The 22,943-nt window shown below is 47.2% G+C and overlaps 1 protein-coding gene across 2 annotated transcripts; it reads left to right on the top strand.

Moving 5' to 3' along the window:
* Window positions 1–200: 200 nt before the first annotated feature.
* LOC121550253 (kinesin-like protein KIF27) lies at window positions 201–22,847 on the top strand. 2 transcript variants are annotated; one of them, XR_005996942.1, is made up of 15 exons: window positions 201–851; window positions 1,666–1,878; window positions 11,246–12,174; window positions 12,323–12,466; window positions 12,576–12,734; window positions 12,836–13,008; window positions 14,671–14,801; window positions 14,875–15,017; window positions 15,559–15,621; window positions 15,861–16,034; window positions 16,173–16,388; window positions 16,511–16,720; window positions 17,241–17,439; window positions 17,555–17,979; window positions 22,763–22,847. XR_005996942.1 is itself a non-coding variant. In XM_041862430.1 (14 exons), the coding sequence occupies exons 1-14, from the start codon at window positions 554–556 to the stop codon at window positions 17,914–17,916; spliced, it is 3,414 nt and encodes a 1,137-aa protein (XP_041718364.1). In that variant the 5' UTR covers window positions 201–553; the 3' UTR covers window positions 17,917–18,254. The 2 variants fall into 2 exon arrangements, 1 of the variants encoding a protein (XP_041718364.1); XM_041862430.1 differs by lacking the exon at window positions 22,763–22,847 and having other exon boundaries at window positions 17,555–18,254.
* Window positions 22,848–22,943: the final 96 nt, after the last annotated feature.

The following is a 22,943-nucleotide window of genomic DNA, read 5'->3' on the forward strand; positions in this document are numbered from 1 at the left end:
TATGTTTTAAAAACCGGTAATACCGGTGTCTGAAATGTGTATTTGATCACTTTGAATTTGCCTGCAGTAGCACAACCACGCCATAGGGCGGCGCTGTAGCATCAGATTGTGTCTTTTACAGCGAGTCTCTTATCTTGGATAGAAAAGCATGAGCTTTCCTTGACTTATCGGTGATATCCATGGCAACTAGAGATAGACAACAAAAACGGGCAGAAGTAGTCAGACAAGAAGTAACAACAATGGAGACGGACGATAAGATAATGGAAAATTAAACGTTAGCTAGCTAGCTAGCTAATTAGCGAACCCAGCAATCAACGGTCAGCTTGAACAGTTGAAGTTAAAAAGTTGAAGTTTAACTTTGTTGTTTCAAATCAACTACGCCAGATATGGCAACTTTTCGATTCACCGTCCAAAGTGCGAAAAAGTTGTGGTTTCTGAAGTGAGCAAGTTACTGTGCCTTTATCTGTAAAACGAAGTGGGTGTCTGCGTGAAACGCCATAGAGGTAGACAGAGTGACTCATTTAGTATCTTACGTTCAGTGACCGGTTTGGTAATGGGAGAAGTGTGTGTGCGGGTTGTGGTTCGGGTCAGACCGCTGCTTCCCAAAGAGGTGCTCCACAACCACCAGCTGTGTGTGCGCGTGGTGCCCGACACCGCCCAGGTGATGCTGGGTAGCGACCGAATCTTTTCTTTTGACCACGCCTTTGGACCGACCGCACAGCACGGTCAGATTTACAAGTCCTGTGTCAAACCTCTGGTGGCATCTCTAGTTGACGGCAACAATGCTACAGTGTTCGCCTATGGACAAACCGGGTCTGGAAAGACATACACTCTTGGTGGGGGACATGTAGGTAAGTTATTGGTCCAGTGCAGCCGTTTTTATCTCAATATAAAATCATTTCTGGGTAACAATTAAGTACCTTACTGTGATTGTTTTAAATTAAAATGGTCAAAAACAATTCTGCTTGACTGTCTGGGAGGGGTCTGAGTAGGGAGGGGAAACCTGAAAATGTGGTTGATGTCACCATGGAAGGCTAAAACTCCATCCCACCAAATAGGCTGAGATTTCAGCTGCTTTTCAAACAGCTCTTACACTAAAAGGGCATTGTCATCATTTTCACAATTTCACAGTATTATTCCAACATCATAGTGTGGAAATATATATAAAACACAGGAAAATCTATTTTCTGACTGCACTGGGCCTTTAAAAGTGTGAGCTCAAGTGTACTCTTTGACATCATGCCGACACCAAGTGCACTGAGGGATGATGATGTTCTGTTCTGACATGAATCCTTGAATAATCTATCTACTATGATTCTACCCTGAGCTGTCACTTGAGGCAAATGCAGAGAATGTTATGATTATACGATTATTCTCTAGTGAGAGGATAAACACCTTTAACCTGACCCTCCTCTCCAGGCAGTTCTTGCACGCGCAAGTTCAGTTGGTAGAGCATGGCGTTTGCATGCCAGGGTTGTGGGTTCGATTCCCACGGGGGGCCAGTATGAAAATGTATGCACTCACTAACTGTAAGTCGCTCTGGATAAGAGCATCTGCTAAATGACTAAAATCTAAATGTAATATGATTATATTATCATCAGACAACTCTGCTTTTGTGTTTTCACCAAGGAAGTTGCTCTCCCTATGTACTTGTACCCTTGATAGCATCTCTGCCGGTGGAGGAGAGTGGGATCATTGGTCGGGTTGCAGCGGATCTGTTTGTGCTCCTGGGGGAGAGGAGGGCTGCGGACGCCAGGGCTGCAGTAGACGTTAGGGTGTCCTACATGGAACTGTACCAGGAGGAGCTCAGGGACCTGCTGGAGCTCCACACTGCACACAAGGAGCTGCACATCAGAGAGGATGACAGGGGCAACACTGGTAACACCACTCACTCTGTCTGTGCTAGGGTGTGTGTGTGATGTGTTGAGTGTGTGTGTTTAACCCCTTATGGTTGATGTCCGCCCCCCGCGGAAATCAAATTAGCAAATTGACATAATAGAAATCTGTCCGTTTAAGCTAGAGATACAGTATCTGTTTTTTTGCATTGGATGTGTCTCAATTCACCGCATCCGCCTTTGTCACACTTCCGCATCTCTGGTGAAAGGTGACAGAGCTAGAGCGTCATTTGTCAGACCATGAGACATCCCGAAACTCGGTCTTCTCACAAAATCGTCTGAACGGTTTGGCCTACAAACTATGGAAAGATGAGACTCTCTCATTTTTACATTACATTTTAGTCATTTAGCAACGCTCTTATCCAGAGCGACTTACAGGAGCAATTAGGGTTAAGTGCCTTGCTCAAGGGCACATCGACAGATTTTTCACCTAGTCGGCTCTGGGATTAGAACCAGCGACCTTTCGGTTACTGGCACAACGCTCTTAACCACTAAGCTACCTGCCGCCCTCACGAACACGATGGTGTTCTCCGGTTTGCTCTACGACCTCCACAAGTGTCAGGAGACTCGTCTGAAGTCAGTACAACTGATCTGCCAACTTCTGTCTGAACAGTTTGGGCTACACACTAATATGACCCCTCTGTGCAAAGGTGAGACTCTAACGAACATGTTTTGCTCTAGGACGCCCACAGGCCTCACAAGACTCGTCTGAAGGTCCCCCGGTAGCAGTTTAAAAAATGAATGGAAGTACAGTGCATTCGGAAAGTATTCAGACCCCTTGAATTTTCCACATTTTGTTACATTACAGCCTTACAGTTTTTGCTTTGTCATTATGGGGTATTGTGTGTATATTGATGAGGGGAAAAAAAACTATTTAATCCATTTTAGAAATTGATTAAATTGTTTTTTCCCCTCATCAATCTACACATAATACCCCAGAATGACAAAGCAAAAACTGGTTTTTAGAAATTTTGGCAAATGTATTAAAAATAAAAAATGGAAATATCACATAACTATTCAGACCTTTTACTCAGTACTTTGTTGAAGCACCTTTGGCAGCGATTACAGCCTCAAGTCTTCTTGGGTATGACGCTACACACCTGTATTTGGGGAGTTTCTCCCATTCTTCTCTGCAGATCCTCTCAAGCTCTGTCAGGTTGGATGGGAAGAGTCTCTGCACAGCTATTTTCAGGTCTCTCCAGAGATGTTCGATCGGGTTTAAGTCCGGGCTCTGGCTGGGCCACTCATGGACATTCAGAGATTTGTCCTGAAGCCACTCCTGCGTTTTCTTGCCTATGTTCTTAGGGTTGTTGTCCTGTTGTAACGTGAACCTTCGCCCCAGTCTGAGGTCCTGAGCGCTCTGGAGCAGGTTTTCATCAAGGATCTCTCTGTACTTTGCTCCGTTCATCTTTCCCTCGATCCTCACTAGTCTCCCAGTCCCTGCCGCTGAAAAACATCCCCACAGCATGATGCTGCCACCACCATGCTTCACCGTGGGGATGGTTTCAGGTTTCCTCCAGACGTGACGCTTGGCATTCAGGCCAAAGAGTTCAATCTTGGTTTCATCAGACCAGAGAATCTTTTCTCATGGTCTGAGAGTCCTTTAGGTGCCTTTTGGCAAACTCCAAGCGGGCTATCATGTGTATTTTACTGAGGAGTGGCTTCCGTCTGGCCACTCTACCATAAAGGCCAGATTGGTGGAGTGCTGCAGAGATGGTTGTCCTTCTGGAAGGTTCTCCCATTACCACAGAGGAACTCTGGAGCTCTGTCAGAGTGACCATCGGGTTCTTGGTCACCTCCCTGACCAAGGCCCTTCTCCCCGATTGCTCAGTTTGGCCGGGCGGCCAGCTCTAGGAAGAGTCTTGGTGGTTCCAAACTTCTTCCATTTAAGAATGATGGCGGCGACTGTGTTCTTGGGGACCTTCAATGCTGCAGAAATATTTTGGTACACTTCCCCAGATCTGTGCCTCGACACAATCGTGACTCAGAGCTCTACGGACAATTCCTTCGACCTCATGGCTTAGTTTTTGCTCTGATATGCACTGTCAACTGTGGGATCTTATATAAACAGGTGTGTGCCTTTCCAAAATTTTATTTAATCATGTCCAATCAATTGAATTTACAACCGGTGGAACCCAATCAAGTTGTAGAAACATCTCAAGGATGATCAATGGAAACAGAATGCACCTGATCTCAATTTCGAGTCTCATAGGAAAGGGTCTGAATATGTATGTAAATAAGGTATGTTTTTTATTTGTAATACATTTGAAAACATTTCTAAAAACCTGTTTTCGCTTTGTCATTATGGGGTATTGTATGTAGATTGTTGAGGACATTTAATTTAATCCATTTTAGAATAATACTTTCCGAATGCACTGTATATATGGAGACTGTTTAATGTAAAAAAATATGGGGTTAAATACATGTCAAAAAAACTAACAAATGTTTCCTGATCTTTCTTATATCTCTCTGTCACGGTTTCGGCCGAGGCTGCCTCTCTTCCTTGCTCGGGCAGGCTTCGGCGTTCATCGTCTCCGGAATACTAGCTGCCACCGTTGTATGTTTCTGTGTTCGTTTGCTTTTGTCTGATTGTTGTACACCTGTTTCTCGTTTAGTGTAATTAGTGTCCTATAAGTTCTCGTTGTGTTTTGCCTAGTGTTGTGTGTTATTGTTTCCACTGTCTTGGTTGTTGCCAGACGTATTGTGCATTTTGCTCGGTTGAGCTGTTCCTCCATAGTTTGGAGTGTTTTCGTCGCACCTGTTTGTGCGCGCGTATTTGTTTCGCCTGCGTGCGGAGTTTCGCCTTCGGGCATTTTAGTGTTGGTACTGTGAGTATTTTCACTAAAGTCTTTGGAATATACTTCTGCGTCCTGCGCCTGATTCCACCACCACACCCACCTACTACATCCTTGACAGAATAACACACCTTTAAGTATGGAATCAGCAGGAGCCGCAGCAGCCCAGGCGACGCTGGAGGAAAAGGTCCGGGAACAGAGGGACCAGATCCTGCAGATGGGGTCCGCCCTGCAGGAGGTGATCACCACCATCCGAGGCTGGGGAACGCCTCCACCGCCATCCTCTCTGCCAGCACCATCGGCCAGTCAGCCCGTTCCCGCTCCGGAACCCAGGGGGAGTTCGACTCTCGCTCCCGAGAGCCTACGACGGGACCGCGGCCGGGTGTCAGGGATTCCTTCTCCAGGTGGAGCTGTACCTGGCCACCGTGCACCCGGCGCCCTCGGGACATGAGAGCGTGTCCGCCCCTGATCTCCTGCCTTTCGGGAAGGCGTTGGAATGGGCCAACGCGGAGTGGAGGAGGATCGACGCGGACACCATCACCTACGACGAGTTCTCCCGCCGCTTCAGGGCGGTGTTTGACCATCCTCCGGAGGGGAAAGCGGCGGGGGAGCGTCTGGTCTTCCTCCGGCAGGGGAGGAGGAGTGCCCAGGAGTTCGCCCTTGAATTCCGTCTCTAGCGGCGGATGCAGGGTGGAATGAGCGGGCTCTCATCGATCACTACCGATGTAGTCTTCGCGAGGACGTCCGTCGGGAGCTGGCCTGTAGGGACACCAGCCTCTCGTTCGACCAGTTGGTCGACATGTCCATCAGGCTGGATAACCTACTAGCTACCCGCGGACGTTCCGAGGGGGTCCGTCCATTTCACCCTCCAGCGCCTCCGAGCCGTGCCCCATGGAGCTCGGGGCGCTGGCGCTAGAGAGAGGAGGGGTCGGCTTACAAGGGGGTCCATCTCCTGCACCAACTGTGGTCGGGGAGGACACACCGCGGCTAGGTGCTGGGGATGGCCTCCTAGGGGGGACAACGACAGGTCCCGCACTGGGGATTCCTTCCAGGTGAGTAGGCGCCCCACTCACCCAGAGCTCTCTGTTGCACATTTCTGTATACCTGTGTGTTTTCCACAGGTAGCACCTCATTCCCAGCATAAGGCGCTGGTAGATTCAGGCGCAGCTGGGAACTTTGTTGATAAGAAGTTTTGTTTAGCCTTAGGGATTCCCCTTCTCCCTGTTGATGTCCCTTTCCCCGTTCATGCCCTAGATAGCCGTCCGTTGGGTGCGGGCTTGATCAGGGAGGTCACTGCGCCACTTAGGATGTGTGCGCAGGGGGGTCATCAGGAGATGATTCAGTTATTTCTAATCGACTCGCCTGCGTATCCGGTGGTGCTGGGCATACCCTGGTTAAGTACCCACAACCCATCTATTTCGTGGCGGGAGAGAGCTCTGATGGAGTGGTCTGCCCAGTGTGTGGGTCGATGTTTGGGCGTTTCCGTAGGGGCTACCTCGGTGGAGAGTCCAAACCAGGTGCCCGCATTGCACGTTCCTCCTGAGTATGGGGATTTGGCTATTGCATTTAGTAAGTCGAGGGCGACGCGGTTGCCGCCCCATAGGCAGGGAGATTGTGCGATAGACCTCCAGGCAGGAGCTGCGCTCCCACGGAGCCATGTGTATCCTCTGTCTCAGGAGGAGAAGAAAGCTATGGAGACTTACATAGACGAATCTCTGAGACAAGGATACATACGGCCTTCCACTTCCCCTGCGTCCTCGAGTTTCTTTTTGTGAAGAAAAAGGATGGTGGTTTACGCCCGTGCATCGATTATCGTGGTCTCAATCAGATTACGGTGAAGTACAGTTATCCACTCCCGCTGATTGCGACCATGACTGAGTCATTGCATGGGGCGCGTTTCTTCACTAAATTAGATCTCAGGAGCGCGTACAACTTGGTACGCATCAGGGAGGGCGATGAATGGAAGACAGCCTTTAGTACCACCTCGGGCCATTACGAGTATCTGGTCATGCCATACGGGTTGATGAACGCTCCGTCAGTTTTCCAATCATTCGTGGATGAGATCTTCAGGGACATGCAGGGGCAGGGGGTGGTTGTGTACATAGATGACATTCTCGTGTACTCGCCTACCCGTGTCGAGCATGTGGCCCTGGTGCGCAGAGTGTTGCGGAGGCTGGTGGAGCACGACCTGTATGTTAAGGCAGAGAAGTGTCTGTTTTTCCAGGAGTCGGTCTCCTTTTTGGGGTATCAGTTGTCTGCGTCAGGGGTGAAGATGGAGGTAGACCGGGTGTCGGCCGTGCGTAATTGGCAAACACCAACCACTGTGAAGGAGGTGCAGCAGTTTTTGGGGTTTGCGAATTACTACCGGAGGTTTATCCGGGGGTTTGGACAGGTGGCAGCTCCCATCACGTCTCTTTTGAAGGGGGGTCCGGTGCGTCTGCAGTGGTCGGCCGAGGCGGACAGGGCCTTTGGGAGGCTGAAGGACCTGTTTACCTCGGCCCCGGTGCTGGCGCATCCGGATCCCTCTTTGCCTTTCCAGGTAGAGGTGGACGCGTCAGAGGCCGGTCTAGGAGCCGTGCTTTCACAACGGTCTGGCGCGCCACCTAAACTCCGCCCCTGTGCTTTTTATTCTAAGAAGCTCAGTCCGGCGGAGCGGAACTATGACGTAGGGGGACAGGGAGCTGTTAGCCGTGGTACAGGCCCTAAAGGTGTGGAGGCACTGGCTTGAGGGGGCTCAACACCCTTTCCTCATTTTGACGGACCACCGTAACCTGGAGTACATCCGGGCAGCGAGGAGGCTGAACCCTCGCCAGGCAAGATGGAATATGTTCTTGACCAGGTTTACATTTAAGATCACGTACATCCCTGGGTCACAGAACGGTAAGGCAGATGCACTGTCTCGGCGGTATGACACGGAGGAGAGGTCCGTGGAGCCCACTCCCATACTGCCGGAGTCGTGTCTGGTGGCACCGGTAGTGTGGGAGGTCGATGCTGAACTCGAGCGGGCGTTACGCACCGACCCTAGTCCACCGCAATGCCCTGAGGGTCGGAAGTACGTTCCGCTCGAGGTTCGGGATCGATTGATCTATTGGGCTCACACGTCACCCTCCTCTGGACATCCTGGTATCGGCCGGACAGTGCACTGTCTTAGTGCCAAGTACTGGTGGCCCACGTTGGCGAAGGATGTGAGGGTTTATGTTTCCTCCTGCTCGGTGTGCGCCCAGTGTAAGGCGCCTAGACATCTGCCTAGGGGTAAGTTACTACCCCTGCCCGTTCCACAACGACCATGGTCTCACCTCTCGGTGGATTTCCTTACAGACCTTCCTCCTTCACAGGGGAACACCACTATACTGGTCGTTGTGGACCGGTTTTCTAAGGCCTGTCGTTTGCTCCCCATGCCGGGCCTTCCTACTGCCCTGCAAACCGCCGAAGCACTATTCACCCATGTGTTCCGGCACTACGGGGTACCCGAGGATATTGTGTCTGATCGGGGTCCCCAATTTACCTCCAGGGTCTGGAGAGCCTTTATGGAGCGGTTGGGGGTCTCGGTGAGCCTCACCTCGGGTTACCACCCGGAGAGTAATGGGCAGGTGGAACGCGTGAACCAGGATGTGGGTAGGTTTCTTAGAACATACTGCCAGGACCGGCCGGAGGAGTGGGCAAGGTACGTTCCCTGGGCCGAGATGGCCCAGAATTCCCTACGCCATTCCTCCACTAACCTAACCCCTTTTCAATGTGTGCTAGGTTACCAGCCGGTTCTGGCACCTTGGCAGCAGAGCCAGATCGAGGCTCCTGCGGTGGATGAGTGGGCGCGGCGCTCGGAGGAGACATGGAACGCTGCACACGTCCACCTGCAGCGGGCCCTCCGACGTCAGAAGGCGAGCGCCGATCTCCACCGCAGTGAGGGACCGGTGTACGCACCTGGTGATCGAGTCTGGCTCTCTACCAGAAACCTGCCCCTCCGCCTGCCCTGTCGGAAACTGGGTCGGCGGTTTGTAGGGCCATTTAAAGTCCTGAGAAGGTTGAACGAGGTGTGTTACAAATTACAACTACCCGTTGAATATAAAAGTATTAACCCCTCGTTCCATGTGTCTCTTCTCAGGCCGGTGGTAGCTGGCCCACTCCAGGAAAGTGAGATCAGGGAGACTCCTCCGCCCCCCATTGGACATCGAGGGGGCACCGGCGTACTCCGTGAGGTCCATCTTGGATTCGAGACGTCGGATGGGGGTCTCCAGTATCTAGTGGAGTGGGAGGGGTACGGTCCGGAGGAACGGTGCTGGGTGCCGAGGAGAGACGTTTTGGACCCGTCTCTCCTGACGGAATTCCATCGTGGGCACCCGACGCGCCCTGCTCCGCGTCCTCCTGGTCGTCCCCGAGGCCGGAGTCGGCGCACGTCTGGAGCCGCGCGTCAAGGGGGGTACTGTCACGGTTTCGGCCGAGGCTGCCTCTCTTCCTTGCTCGGGCAGGCTTCGGCGTTCGTCGTCTCCGGAATACTAGCTGCCACCGTTGTATGTTTCTGTGTTCGTTTGCTTTTGTCTGATTGTTGTACACCTGTTTCTCGTTTAGTGTAATTAGTGTCCTATAAGTTCTCGTTGTGTTTTGCCTAGTGTTGTGTGTTATTGTTTCCACTGTCTTGGTTGTTGCCAGACGTATTGTGCATTTTGCTCGGTTGAGCTGTTCCTCCATAGTTTGGAGTGTTTTCGTCGCACCTGTTTGTGCGCGCGTATTTGTTTCGCCTGCGTGCGGAGTTTCGCCTTCGGGCATTTTAGTGTTGGTACTGTGAGTATTTTCACTAAAGTCTTTGGAATATACTTCTGCGTCCTGCGCCTGATTCCACCACCACACCCACCTACTACATCCTTGACACTCTCAGATATAGGAGAGACACTTCAGAACAAACTTCCTTTTGATATTTTTTTGGGACTATCTGTTGTTCCATGTAGTGAATCTGTTATTCAATGCGTTTGTATGGGCTAATAGCAGTAAGGCCAAAACATTTTTTTCATCTAATAATTTTTTGGGTAGTTCAAGGGGTCCTTAAATTCTAAATCAAATAGCTAAATGATCCTTGGTATGACCTTCTTAAAACAATTCCATAAAGCTTAGTAGATATATATATATATATATATATATATAGCTTTAGACAAGGCTTAGACTCTGATGGGTTAAACCAGCTTCATGGAATGCATTTCAATTAACAGGTGTGGCTTGTTAAAAGTTAATTTGTCGAATTTCTTTCCTTAATGCGTTTGAGCCATTCAGTTGTGTTGTGACAAGGTAGGGGTGGTGTACAGAAGATGGCCCTATTTGGTAAAAGACCAAGTCCATATTATGGCAAGAACAGCTCAAATAAGCAAAGAGAAACGACAGTCCATCATTACTTGAAGACATGAAGGTCAGTCAATCCGGAAAATGTCAAGAACTTTGAAAGTTTCTTTAAGTACAGTCGTAAAAACCATCAAGCGCTATGATGAAACTGGCTCTCATGAGGACTGCCACAGGAAAGGAAGACCCAGAGTTACCTCTGCTGCAGAGTATAAGTTCATTAGATTTAACTGCACCTCAGATTGCAGCCCAAATATATGCTTCACAGAATTTAAGTAACAGACACATCTCAACATCAACTGTTCAGAGGAGACTGCGTAAATCAGGCCTTCATGGTCGAATTGCTGCAAAGAAACCACTACTAAAGGACACCAATAAGAAGAAGAGACTTTCTTGGGCCAAGAAACACAAGCAATGGACATTAGATCGGTGGAAATATGTCCTTTGGTCTGATGAGTCCAAATGTGAGATTTTTGGTTCCAACCGCCGTGTCTTTGTGAGACGCAGAGTAGGTGAATGGATGATCTCCGCATTTGTGGTTCCCACCGTGAAGCATGGAGGAGGAGGTGTGATGGTGTGTGGGTGCTTTGCTGGTGACACTGTTGGTGATTTATTTAGAATTCAAGGCACACTTAAACAGCATGGCTACCACAGCATTCTGCAGCGATACGCCATCCCATCTGGTTTGCGCTTAGTGGGACTATCATTTGTTTTTCAACAGCACAATGACCAAACACATCTCCAGGCTGTGTAAGGGCTATTTGACCAATAAGCAGAGTGATGGAGTGCTGCATCAGATGCCCTGGCCTCCACAATCACCCGACCTCAACCCAATTGAGATGGTTTGGGATGAGTTGGACCGCAGAGTGAAGAAAAAGCAGCCAACAAGTGCTCAGCATATGTGGGAACTCCTTCAAGACCGTTGGAAAAGCATTCCAGGTGAAGCTGGTTGGGAGAGTGCCAAGAGTGTGCAAAGCTGTCATCAAGTCAAAGGGTGGCTACTTTGAAGAATCTCAAATATGAAATATATTTAGATTTGTTTAGCACTTTCTTAGTTACTACATGATTCCATATGTGTTATTTCATAGTTTTGATGTCTTCACTATTTTTCTACAATGTAGAAAATAGTAAAAATAAAGAAAAACCCTTGAAAGAGTAGGTGTGTCCAAGCTTTCGACTGGTGCTGTCATGCTGTATGGAATCTTACTGTAGTGTGTGGGTGTGTTTCAGTGGTAGTTGGGGCCAGAGAGGCTGTGATTACCTCAGCTGAGGAGTTGCTGAGCGTCCTTGAGGCTGGCAATGCCATGAGGCACACTGGCCACACTCAGATGAACGAGCGCTCCAGCCGCTCTCACGCCATCGTTACCCTACAGCTGATGCAGCATCACCACGACAATGGCTCCGTCCGCTCCTCTAAACTCCACTTGGTGGATCTGTCCGGGTCAGAGCGGGCTGCACGCACCGGGAACACAGGCCTGCGCCTCAAAGAGTCCGTCCACATCAACACCGGCCTGCTGGCGCTGGGCAACGTCATCCGCGCACTCTCCAACCCCCATCGCCGCCGCAACCATGTGCCATACCGCGACGCCAAGATCACGCGCATCCTCCGGGACTCACTGGGTGGCTCCGCCCACACACTGATGGTGGCCTGCGTCAGCCCTTCTCACCACAGTGTCACAGAGACACTGAGTGTGCTGCAGTTTGCCTCACGGGCACGCCACGTGAAGAACCAGCCTGGGTTGTGTCCTGCCAGGGCGTGTCCGGGCTGGCACCCTGAAGAGGCTCGTGTGGGGGAGCTGGAGCAGGAGGTCCAGACTCTGAGAGACGCACTGAGAGAGAAGGATAAGACAGGGGGAGGGATTGCTTTGACTGACAGCACCAAACAGGCCACTCAGGAGGAGCGTGATGACAGGGGGATGGACCTAGTGGAGGAGTCCCAGTACCGCTGCCTTGCACAGGACGCTGCCTTCCTATTGGAGGAGCTCCAGAGTTCCACCCAGAGTCCTGTTCTGCAGCAGCGTTTGCAGGAATGGCTGGAGAGACACAGGGAGCTTAGCCACTCCGGCCACACTGACTATCAACAACCTGTGGGGGATGCAGGGGATGAGCCTCACCAGATCACCATCCTCCAGCTCAGACGTGAGCTCAAGAACTGCCAGGTAGTGTATGTAGTGGGCTCAGTTTCTCAGCTTTGTTTGCTCAATATGATCTGTTTACAAACATATTCTAAACATAGGTATGAATTGTAATTCTCTCCCCCCCAAAAAAAACTATATTTTACTCACTCTCTCTCCCACTCTCCATCAGGATACTCTGGCTATAGACAAGCAGGTGTTTGACCAGAGGGCATCTGAGCTGCAGCAGGTGCAGAGGCAGGTGCAGACACTGCTACAGGAGAAAGAGACACACCTCCAGTCCTTACAGGAGGAGAGGGAGCACAGACGCATACAGGTAAAGAGAGAGACAGGATAGCGAGAAATTGAGAAACAGTATATGCAATGTTTGAATGGGGCATTTCTACATTGATGATGACTGATGTTTTTTTCCGTTGGTTGGGTAGATGGTGGAGCAGCAGCTAATAATAGATCGTCTCCGTGGTGATCTCCTGACCTCCAGGATGAGAGCCTCGCTGGACACTGGAGCTTCTAGGAAGTCAGCAAGGAGACCTCACAGTGTTCCCCTGATCAGCCAGGGCCAAGGCAATGGTGGTACGAGGAAGGTACGTGTCCAGAGCAACTGTGTGTGTGTGTGTGTGTGTGTGTGTGTGTGTGTGTGTGTGTGTGCAACAATGGAGTTTATTTTTCTGTGTCTCTTATGTAGATCCATACTAGTCCTCCGGCCTGTTCATTGGAGAGGGTAATGGCTGCCTTTAAGACCCGCAGTCAGCTGCTGCTGACTCAGATAGAGGAGAGAGACGAGGTCCTCTGCCCTCAAAAAACACAGAAGGAAAGGAGGGAAGATGAGGAGGAGCTGGGGGGGAGAAGGGTATTCAGGTGAGCAAGACTGTAATACTGTAACATCCTGCTTCAGAGCTATGTAATTGTTCTGCTTGCTCAGAACAGACTAGTTCTTTAATCAGATGGATATATAGTACCAGTCAAAAGTTTGGACACACCTACTCATTCAAGGGTTTTTCTTTATTTTTACTATTTTCTACATTGTAGAATAATAGGGAAGACATCAAAACTATAAAATAACAAAAAAGTGTTAAACAAATCTAAATATATTTGAGATTTGAGATTCTTCAAAGTAGCCACCCTTTGCCTTGATGACAGCTTTGCACACTCTTGGCATTCTCTCAACCAGCTTCACCTGGAATGCTTTTCCAACCGTCTTGAAGGACTTCCCACATATGCTAAGCACTTGTTGGCTGCTTTTCCTTCACTCTGCAGTCCAACTCGTCCCAAACCATCTCAATTGGGTTGAGGTCGGGTGATTGTGGAGCCCAGGTCATCTGATTCAGCACTCCATCACTCTCCTTCTTGGTAAAATAGCCCTTACACAGCCTGGAGGTGTGTTGGGTCATTGTCCTATTGAAAAACAAATGACAGTCCCACTAAGCGCAAACCAGATGGGATGGCGTATTGCTGCAGAATGCTGTGGTAGCCATACTGGTTAAGTGTGCCTTGAATTGTAAATACATCACAGACAGTGTCACCAGCAAAGCACCACCACACCATCACACCTCCTCCTGCATGCTTCACGGTGGGAACCACACATGTGGAGATCATCCGTTCACCTACTCTGCGTCTCACAAAGACACGGCGGTTGGAACCAAAAATAAGAATAATAAGAAGAGACTCATCAGACCAAAGGACATATTTCCACCGATCTAATGTCCATTGCTCGTGTTTCTTGGCCCAAGCAAGTCTCTTCTTCTTATTGGTGTCCTTTAGTAGTGGTTTCTTTGCAGCAATTCGACCATGAAGGCCTGATTCACACAGTCTCCTCTGAACAGTTGATGTTGAGATGTGTCTGTTACTTGAACTCTGTGAAGCATTTATTTGGGCTGCAATTTTTGAGGCTGGTAACTCTAATTAACTTGTCCTCTGCAGCAGAGGTAACTCTGGGTCTTCCATCCCTGTGGCGGTCCTCATGAGAGCCAGTTTCATCATAGCACTTGATGGTTTTTGCGACTGCACTTGAAGAAACTTTCCAAGTTCTTGAAATCTTCCGGATTGACTGACCTTCATGTCTTAAAGTAATGATGGACTGTTGTTTCTCTTTGCTTATTTGAGCTGTTCTTGCCATAATATGGACTTGGTCTTTTACCAAATAGGGCTATCTTCTGTATACCACCCCTACCTTGTCACAACACAACTGATTGGCTCAAGCGCATGAATAAGGAAATAAATTCCACAAATTAACTTTTAACAAGGCACACCTGTTAATTGAAATGCATTCCAGGTGACTACCTCATGAAGCTGGTTGAGAGAATGCGATGAGTGTGCAAAACTGTCATCAAGGCAAAGGGTGGCTGCTTTGAAGAATCTTATTTGTTTAACACTTTTTTGGTTACTACATGATTCCATATGTGTTGTTTCATAGTTTTGATTTCTTCAGTATTATTATACAATGTAGAAAATAGTAAAAAATAATGACAAACCCTTGAATGAGTAGGTGTGTCCAAACTTTTGACTGGTACTGTATTGCAGGCGCTCTATGAACCACACATGGACAATCAGACAGATTCCAGCCTGCTTTGGCCAGAACCAGGCACAACATACTAGTTTGGACCAGATTCAGGACGGGCTCCAGTTACTTCACCCGTCAGAACGCCCTACAGGTAAATACAGTTTATATTACACTATATGAGTCTTAGGGGGAATATTACCTGTATTTTCTGTTTCATTGCCAAGACCGGCCTGTGCCTTCTATATGGTGCAAGGAGCGCAGAGTGAGGCGGAGGCAGACGGTGAACCTGCAGCGCTTAAAGACGGCGGAGACACAGAGCAGGGCTAGCCTGCAGACCAGTGGCTCCAGGAATCTGCACAGGACCAAGGTCAGTGCTAACAATACAGCATTCAGAGAACATTCATAGAGCATTTATACAGACCTCATAGAGCATTTATACAGCATTCATAGAGCATTTATAGTGCATTTATACAGCACTCGTATAGCATTCATAGAGCACTTAGAGTATTCATTTAGCATTCATAAACGCTCTCATAGAGCATTCATAGAGCATTCCTACAGCACTCATATAGCACTCAGAGTATTCATATAGCATTCATAAAGCTCTCATCGCATTCAGAGAGCATTTATACAGCACTCAGAGTCATAAAGCATTTATTAAGCACTAATAGAGTATTGAAGGAGCATTAATACAGAACTGTTGACCTTCACGACTGTCAGTCCTTGCATCCATATAGCTCCATCAGTGGATGTGGTTACATTTCTCCAGTCCCATCCTTCAGCATCATAGCAAACCAAGTGATGGGGCTGCCATTTTGTTGTTTTTCAAATGTAGGAGTGGGCCTTTCATTAAAGAGAATTCATCCTGTGAACAGCATGCTAAAGGGTTTGATGCTGCTGTGTTGCAGGACCTGAGGACAGACAACAAGGCTGTCTTTCAAAATGGAGACTGCAAAGACTCAGAGGAAAAGGTAGAATGACGTTCCAGAATTAAAAGTGTGCCCACATTACATCTGTAAAGGATCACAGGTTTGGGTTGCCCCTCCCTGCAGGATGAGTTTGTTATGGCAAAAAAGTATATTTCAATGTTCACCATGCAGTCATGGTGATTCCTTAGATCTCATTTGGATATTCAACATAGTTGAAAATAGGCAAACTGTGTGTGTTTTGAAGTGTTGATGTGTTCGTTTTGCCACTGTATGATGCCCAGCTGTCTGAGAGACGTGCGTGGCTGGAGCAAGAGGAGGAGCGTGCTCTGCAGAGGAGAAGGGGCCTGCAAGAGCTGGAGGAGGAGCTGAGGCGCAGAGAAGAGGTGCTGCAGCACCGAGAGGCCTGTGTCCAGGAGAGGAACCAGCTGCAGATCAAGAGGCTTCGCTCCAGCCAGGTAAACACAGAGTGGGGCTCTATGGAAGAAAAAAAAGAAGAACCGTATATTTATTTTTTGTGTGTGTAATTTACGGCATTCCAATGTTATTATCTGCAATTGAAAGTGATTGTGCGTATGTTCACGTGTGTTCCTCAGGCTCTGAGTCAGGACTTGCTGCGAGTGTCGGCTCGTCTGGGAGATCTGGATCAGGAGCTTGAGGAGAGAGGAGGGGTAGAGAGGCGACGGTCCTCCTCTGCAGCGGGGCTGTGTGGAGCGTCCATGGAGGAGCTGCTGAAGGAGAGAGAGAGCCTGTGTCAGAGGAGGGACACGCTGGACACACAGCTGAGGGACGGCAGGGTGCTCACGCAAGAGGTGAGCACCTTAACATTCACTATTTTCCTTCAGCCTGGATGTCACTCTGACTACAGAGGGCTGATGTGGAAATACATGGTGTGTGTGTTCTTGTGTGTGTGTTCTTGTGTGTGTGTGTATAGGAGGAGCATGCTCTGCTGCAGTTGGAGGAGGCCTTGGAGGCGCTGGATGCTGCAGTAGAGTTTAAGAACCGTTCCATCCAGGAGAGACAGAGAGACCTCAGGGACACTTCTAACTCCGCCCACGGAGACGACGACAATGATGTCATGAGGGCGCTGAGAGAGCTGTCACTTCCAGAGGCCTCGGCGCTGTTGGTGAAATACTTCAACAAGGTCAGAGTCCCAACACACACACACACTCACCACAAACTACTTTGAGCAACCAAACTACCGTAATTCAGTTATTTTCGATGAAGGAGGCGACATGAGGAGAATTATTTGACCATTGGCGAGCGATACGACCAGAGTTGTGCAAAGTGAAACTCTATGCAAATCATCATCAGAGATTTGGCTGCGTGATAACCAATCTGGGGAGGGAGTCTAGCCAGCTTTGACACTATGCTTGATGGTGAACATGATATTTTGCATGCTGTTTGGAATAAACACCCACAATGGGCGAACTAGGTGATGCCTACAACAAAGTAGTATCTCTAGACGACGGTACACTCTGCATTAGAACCCTCATTTGAGGAAAGGCTGGGGGGCTGGGATTGAGATTAGGGGGTCGAAAATAAGAGGCAGACATAAAAGAGATGGTTCACCGCACTCCTAACCTTCCATTACCCTCCTGCTAAACTGCCAGTTGAACCAATGACTGAGCAGATAGTTGAAAGCGTTCCCTTGGCCCCTCCAGGTGCTGTGTCTGCGGGAGTCGGAGCGGCAGCTGCAGCTGCGCTGTGAGGAGCTGCAGCTGCAGAGTGGAGAGCAGGAGGCGGCGACCAGGGAGTTGGAGGCAGCTCTACATCGCCTCACTCTGGACACAGACCGCCGGCTCACTGAGCAGCATCAAGAGCACCAACACAGCATACAGCTACTAATGCAGCAGGTCCGAGGTCAGTGTGTGTGTGTGTGTGTATGCATCAAGTGTGTGGTATTCCTGCCCCTTCATGATGTTTCTGTCTGTTTTACAGTGTTCTCACTGCTCATTTTGTGTGTGTGTGTGTGTAGAGGGTGGCTTAGGGGACAGTGATCAGGCGGTCCAGGCTAGGCTGCAGCAGCTGGAGAGAGACCTGTTCTTCTATAAGAGCTCCAGCCGTGAGCTGAAGAGGAAGCTCAGAGAGCTGGTCACAGACTCCCTCCCCCCCCAGGCTCCAGACCTGCAGGGCAGTAAGGAGGCCAGTGACGGAGCAGGGGACAGCCCCAGCCTGCAGACTCCCAGAGTGGAGCTGGCCCCTGTCCGTCTGTCCTGTAGAGAGCTGAGGCAGAGCTCACCCTCTGACTTCTGCAGCACTAGGGGGCACTCTGCCTTGAAGGCCAGCAGAGGCTCATTCCAGGAGGACTCCATCGAAGTGCCCAGAAACACTGACTGACCACGAGGCTCGAGCACATACTGACCACTTCTTTCCTCCGTCCACACTAATCTAGAAGAACAGGTTAGGTGAAACTAAGGGCTCTATTCAATCAGATCCGCTTTAGCCAACATCCGCATAGTGGTTGTTTTGGCAGAGGTGGAACTGTGTTAGAGCTGTCAAATCCACAAGTGGCTCAGGACATTCTACCTAAAGCTGGACATTAACATTAGCTGCATGGAATCACATTAAGTCATCCCATGCAGTCAAGTTCAAACACTGGAATATGAGATGTAATCTACACTTCGATTAGGATGATAGAAATCCTCATGATTTAGTTTAATGATTTTTCAATTTGAGCGTAATTACAATGTATATACAAAAGTATGTGGACACCCCTTCAAATTAGTGGATTCGGCTATTTCAGCAACACCGGTTGCTGACAGGTGTATAAAATCAGTAGAATGGCCTTACTGAAGAGCTCAGTAACTTTCAACATTGCACCGTCATGGGATGCCACCTTTCCAACAAGTCAGTTCGTCAAATTTCTGCCCTGCTAGAGCTGAAGTGGAAACGTCTAGGAGCAACAATGGCTCAGCCACGAAGTGGTAGGCCACACAAGCTCACAGAACGGGACCACCGAGTGCTGAAGCGCGTAAAAATAATCTGTCCTCGGTTGCAACACTAACTACCCAGTTCCAAACTGCCTCTGGAAGCAACGTCGGCACAAGAACTGTTCGTCGGGAGATTCATGAAATGTGTTTCCATTACTGAGCAGCCGCACACAAGCCTAAGATCACCATGCGCAATGCCAACCGTCGGCTGGAGTGGTGTAAAGCTCGCCACCATTGGACTCTGGAGCAGTGGAAACACGTTCTCTGGAGTGATGAATCATGCTTCACCATCTGGCAGTCCGACGGACAAATCTGGGTTTGGCGGATGCCAGGAGAACAGTGCATAGTGCCAACTGGAGTAATGGTGTGGGGCTGTTTTTCACGTTTCGGGCTAGGCCCCCTTAGTTCCAGTGAAGGGAAATCTTAACGCTACAGCATACAATGACATTCTAGACGATTCTGTGCTTCCAACTTTGTGGCAATAGTCTGGGGAAGGCCCTTTCCTGTTTCAGCATGACAATGCCCCGTGCACAAAGCGAGGTCCATACAGAAATGTTTTGTCGAGATCCCATCTAACACCTTTGGGGTGAATTGGAACGCCGACTGCGAGCCAGGCCAAATCGCCCAACATCAGTGCCCGACCTCACTAATGCTCGTGGCTGAATGGAAGAAAGTCCCTGCAGCAAGTCCCTGTTATAGCAGCAAAGGGGGGACCAACTCCATATTAATGGCCTTGATTCTGGAATGAGATGTTCGACGGGCAGGTGTCCACATACTTTTGGTCATGTAGTGTATTTATATATAGCCTACTCTTTCTCATTTTGACCTTCTAACCGAGTTGGGCTGGTGTGGCTTCATGACAATGATCACAAGAGCAGCTGCTCACCGATTTGACGGCTCCAACGCAGTTACACCTCTGACGCCACCAAAACATCTGCTATGCGGGTGTCTGCTATCACCGGTTAAATGTTTGATCTGATTGAATCTAGGCCCAAGTCAAATAGGACTCCTATTTGTTGTTCTCACTCATGCAGTGTGATTGAGATCAATATGGATGAAGGAGAGGCGGCAAGGAATGGAAGCCACCAACTGTGAAACTATTGAGACACACGTAGACTGATCCCAAGCACAGAGTGAAAGCCCTGTGCACTTTGCAACACTTAAAGCAGACTGAATAGCACTTCAAACTTCACTCATCGGTTACTCAGAGATCAGATGAGCACACAGCTAAATAATATCACAATCATGTGTATTATAAATGAGTTGTTCCTTTTTTAACTTTTAAAGATTATTTAAAATCATTCGTTTTTTTGCCTTTGTTTAAAGTGTGTTTTATACAGTAGTGTGTTTGCGGCGTTCTAGACCCTCAGACCACTAACACTAATCAAGCCATTGGTCATTCATGCAATACAATGTACCTTCCCCTGCTTCCGTAGGTGTGGTTTGGTTATTTTAGTGTTGCACAACTGTTGACATCAAATTAATTGGATCAAACCTCTTAATTTGCAGTAGTTCAATAATTGGCCGTAAATTTTTTTGCAGACTACTGGTTAATGCAAGTGCAATCTGCAATGGTCATTGTTGCATGGTTTAATGGTCATTTCAACAATTGATATACCCATTGATTCTTGAATAATAGAACTTACAGTATAACTAATACATGCCTCTAATATCATAAAGCCAAAAATGTTAGTCTGATGCCTGGTAGCCTGGCTGACACACAAGTCTAGTCATCCACCACCACCCCTGAAATGTTTTTGTTGCAAAACAAAAACGTTAAAATTCTAAATGTCATTCATGCTTGTGTAATGTAGTGCTCATGATATGAGATGAGGAAATAAATCTAAGTTAGAAAGGCAATTGGAAAAATAAGAATCATTACATGACATTTTTTTACAAATACATATACCATTTAATATCTATATTTAGAATTGGATTGTTTTCAATTTAGTTTTACTGACTTCAAAGTAACAAGTATATAACCTTTACATACAAAAGCAGAAACTTCATAAATAAATAAATATGTTAACTAATAAATAGATGTTACAAGATAATACAATTGTTAGGTTTTCTTATTCTGGTGTAACATACAGCAGTTTGCATTCACAGAGAACCATCAATGCTCAATGCAATAGGTGTCAACACATTCATGAAACAACACTGGTAGAACTGAAGTGATGTTCTACCTCGGCAATAGAAAACAGGAATGGTGGTTCAAGAAATATATTACATTTACAATTAGCATTAATTTAAGGGAATGAAAGCACACACATATTCCCCCACAAAAATCTTAACTAGCTAGGCTCCTTCAAGATATAGTAACACACCCCTAATCCTTCATCTGTTTCCTAGATCCACCCGTTTTAGATGGATTCCTAGGGCCAAAATTCATATCCATATCCGTCTTGATCTTGCTGGCCAGGGATCTAAGCATCCCCCAACCTTAAATTGGCAACCATGATTGGCAATTGTCACAGAGCACAATAGCTTGGCTATCTAATAAGATATTCCCCATTCACCATTATGTTCCAACTTTTAAAGCAAAACTGAATACGTAATTATTTGGAATCCTATTTCCACTCTCTCTGCAAATACAGACATTTGTGGCCAACCACTTCTCCAAAACAAAAACAAAAAACATTAAGAATTTGATTAAAAGAACAGAAGAACATGAAATGCCAAAAGACAATACGAGGTACTGAGAAAGCAACACAATTGACATAATATAGAGTGGCTCACTGGAGTATATCAATAATTGAAAAAAGAAATAAGACCACTTAAATAGTCAACTCTGGATTTCTTTTGTATCCATTTCTGCTCAGACAACTATAAGTCACATGTATGATCATATACGTATGTATCATAAATATATGTTTTGAAGGTTTAAAATTGCCTCGGTTTAGTTCACCTTAAAAGTACAAGTCATACACAACAATATACAGAGACATAATATAGAATAGACAAACAAGGCAGAGTGAGAAATAATCAAAACTTTGCCCATTACTAAATTACTGACATGGTTTCAACTGATTCATGACTCATACCAGTTATATGTACCCATTGATTTTAGATTCTTAGTTCAACAGTTGTACCCATCAGAACCCAAAATATAAGCTTGTTTTACTCCAATGTTTGTAAACAAATTAAATGTAAGCAAACACTATATAGCATCAAAACAGGGTTCAAACTATAATTTTGATATCATGGATGGATCCATAGCTCTGTCTATATTTCTCCAGCCCCATCCCTCAGCTTTTTACCGAAACAGAGGCGGGGAAATTGCTTTGTTATTGTTTCTACTGCTGATTGCAGCTTTAAGCAACCCAATTAATGATGTTCCTTGATTTCAGTTGAAAGAAATTCTAAAATATATTGTGATATAACACCTACCTACCAAACTACATGCAGTAACAACTTACTTGGGACAAGGTTACTTGCGAGGTAGTCTACTTATTCAACACAGTGGAACATTTAAGCTAATCTAATTTGCTCCCTAATGCTGTCCTTTGGCACATCTGGTAGGTACCCTACCTGTCACCTAATTTAAACTACTGCTCCAGACGGAGTCTGTTAATGAGTTTAAACTCCAACATTATGGACATTTCGCTTGACCAGGTTAAGCCTACTCCTGTACTGAATTGCACTTTAATAAAGATTCATGGTAACTATCACATCTTAAAATATTCCAGGACTAATTGTTCATCTTATTTTGAAAAAAATTAAATAGTTAACTGATATTCAGTTTTTGAGTAACTACGGCAGAAAAAATAATCTATATTCATTTGATCTGGGTCTGTGAAACCAGCCTTGTGTATGTATATTCTAACCCCACTTCAACCAAGACAGGCCACTGTCTACAAGGCATACCACATACACATCCTATGATGACTAAATATATGTCACAGTTAACAATAAAAAATTAATCAAACTGTTTCACTGACAGAATAACTGGAGGTAAAAGTCACCATTCCTTTGGTGTTCCATGACATAACCTGAAATGACAGAGTAATGGTATAGCATGATATGGCATACCCTGGCTGGTATTACATAAATAAGGAGAAGGTAGTGAACAGTGGAGCACATCTCAGTCATGTTCATCAAGGCACGCAATTTCAAACGTTTTAAAACATTTTGTGACAGAAATCGAAAGTGACAGTTTCTTATAGGACTAGTCTAAGTAGTGCCTCCCTACGTCTGTTTTATTCCATTTGGTGCCTAATGATCTGAACCCTGATCTCTCTGTTCTGTTGCAGCTGTTCAAACTGACCATAGAGAATGATAGAGGCCTCTAGTAGCCAAAAGGCTGTATTAGCATGTGCAGCGCAGGGTCATCAGGAGGGATCAGCCAATCGTGAAAATTGACTACTTCGAAATGGAGATAGCCTCAATGGCACTGCCCATGCTGTCACAGACGCTGTAATGGCACAGATACAA

This window comes from Coregonus clupeaformis, chromosome 18, assembly GCF_020615455.1.
Source record: "Coregonus clupeaformis isolate EN_2021a chromosome 18, ASM2061545v1, whole genome shotgun sequence".
Taxonomy (NCBI): Eukaryota; Metazoa; Chordata; class Actinopteri; order Salmoniformes; family Salmonidae; genus Coregonus; species Coregonus clupeaformis.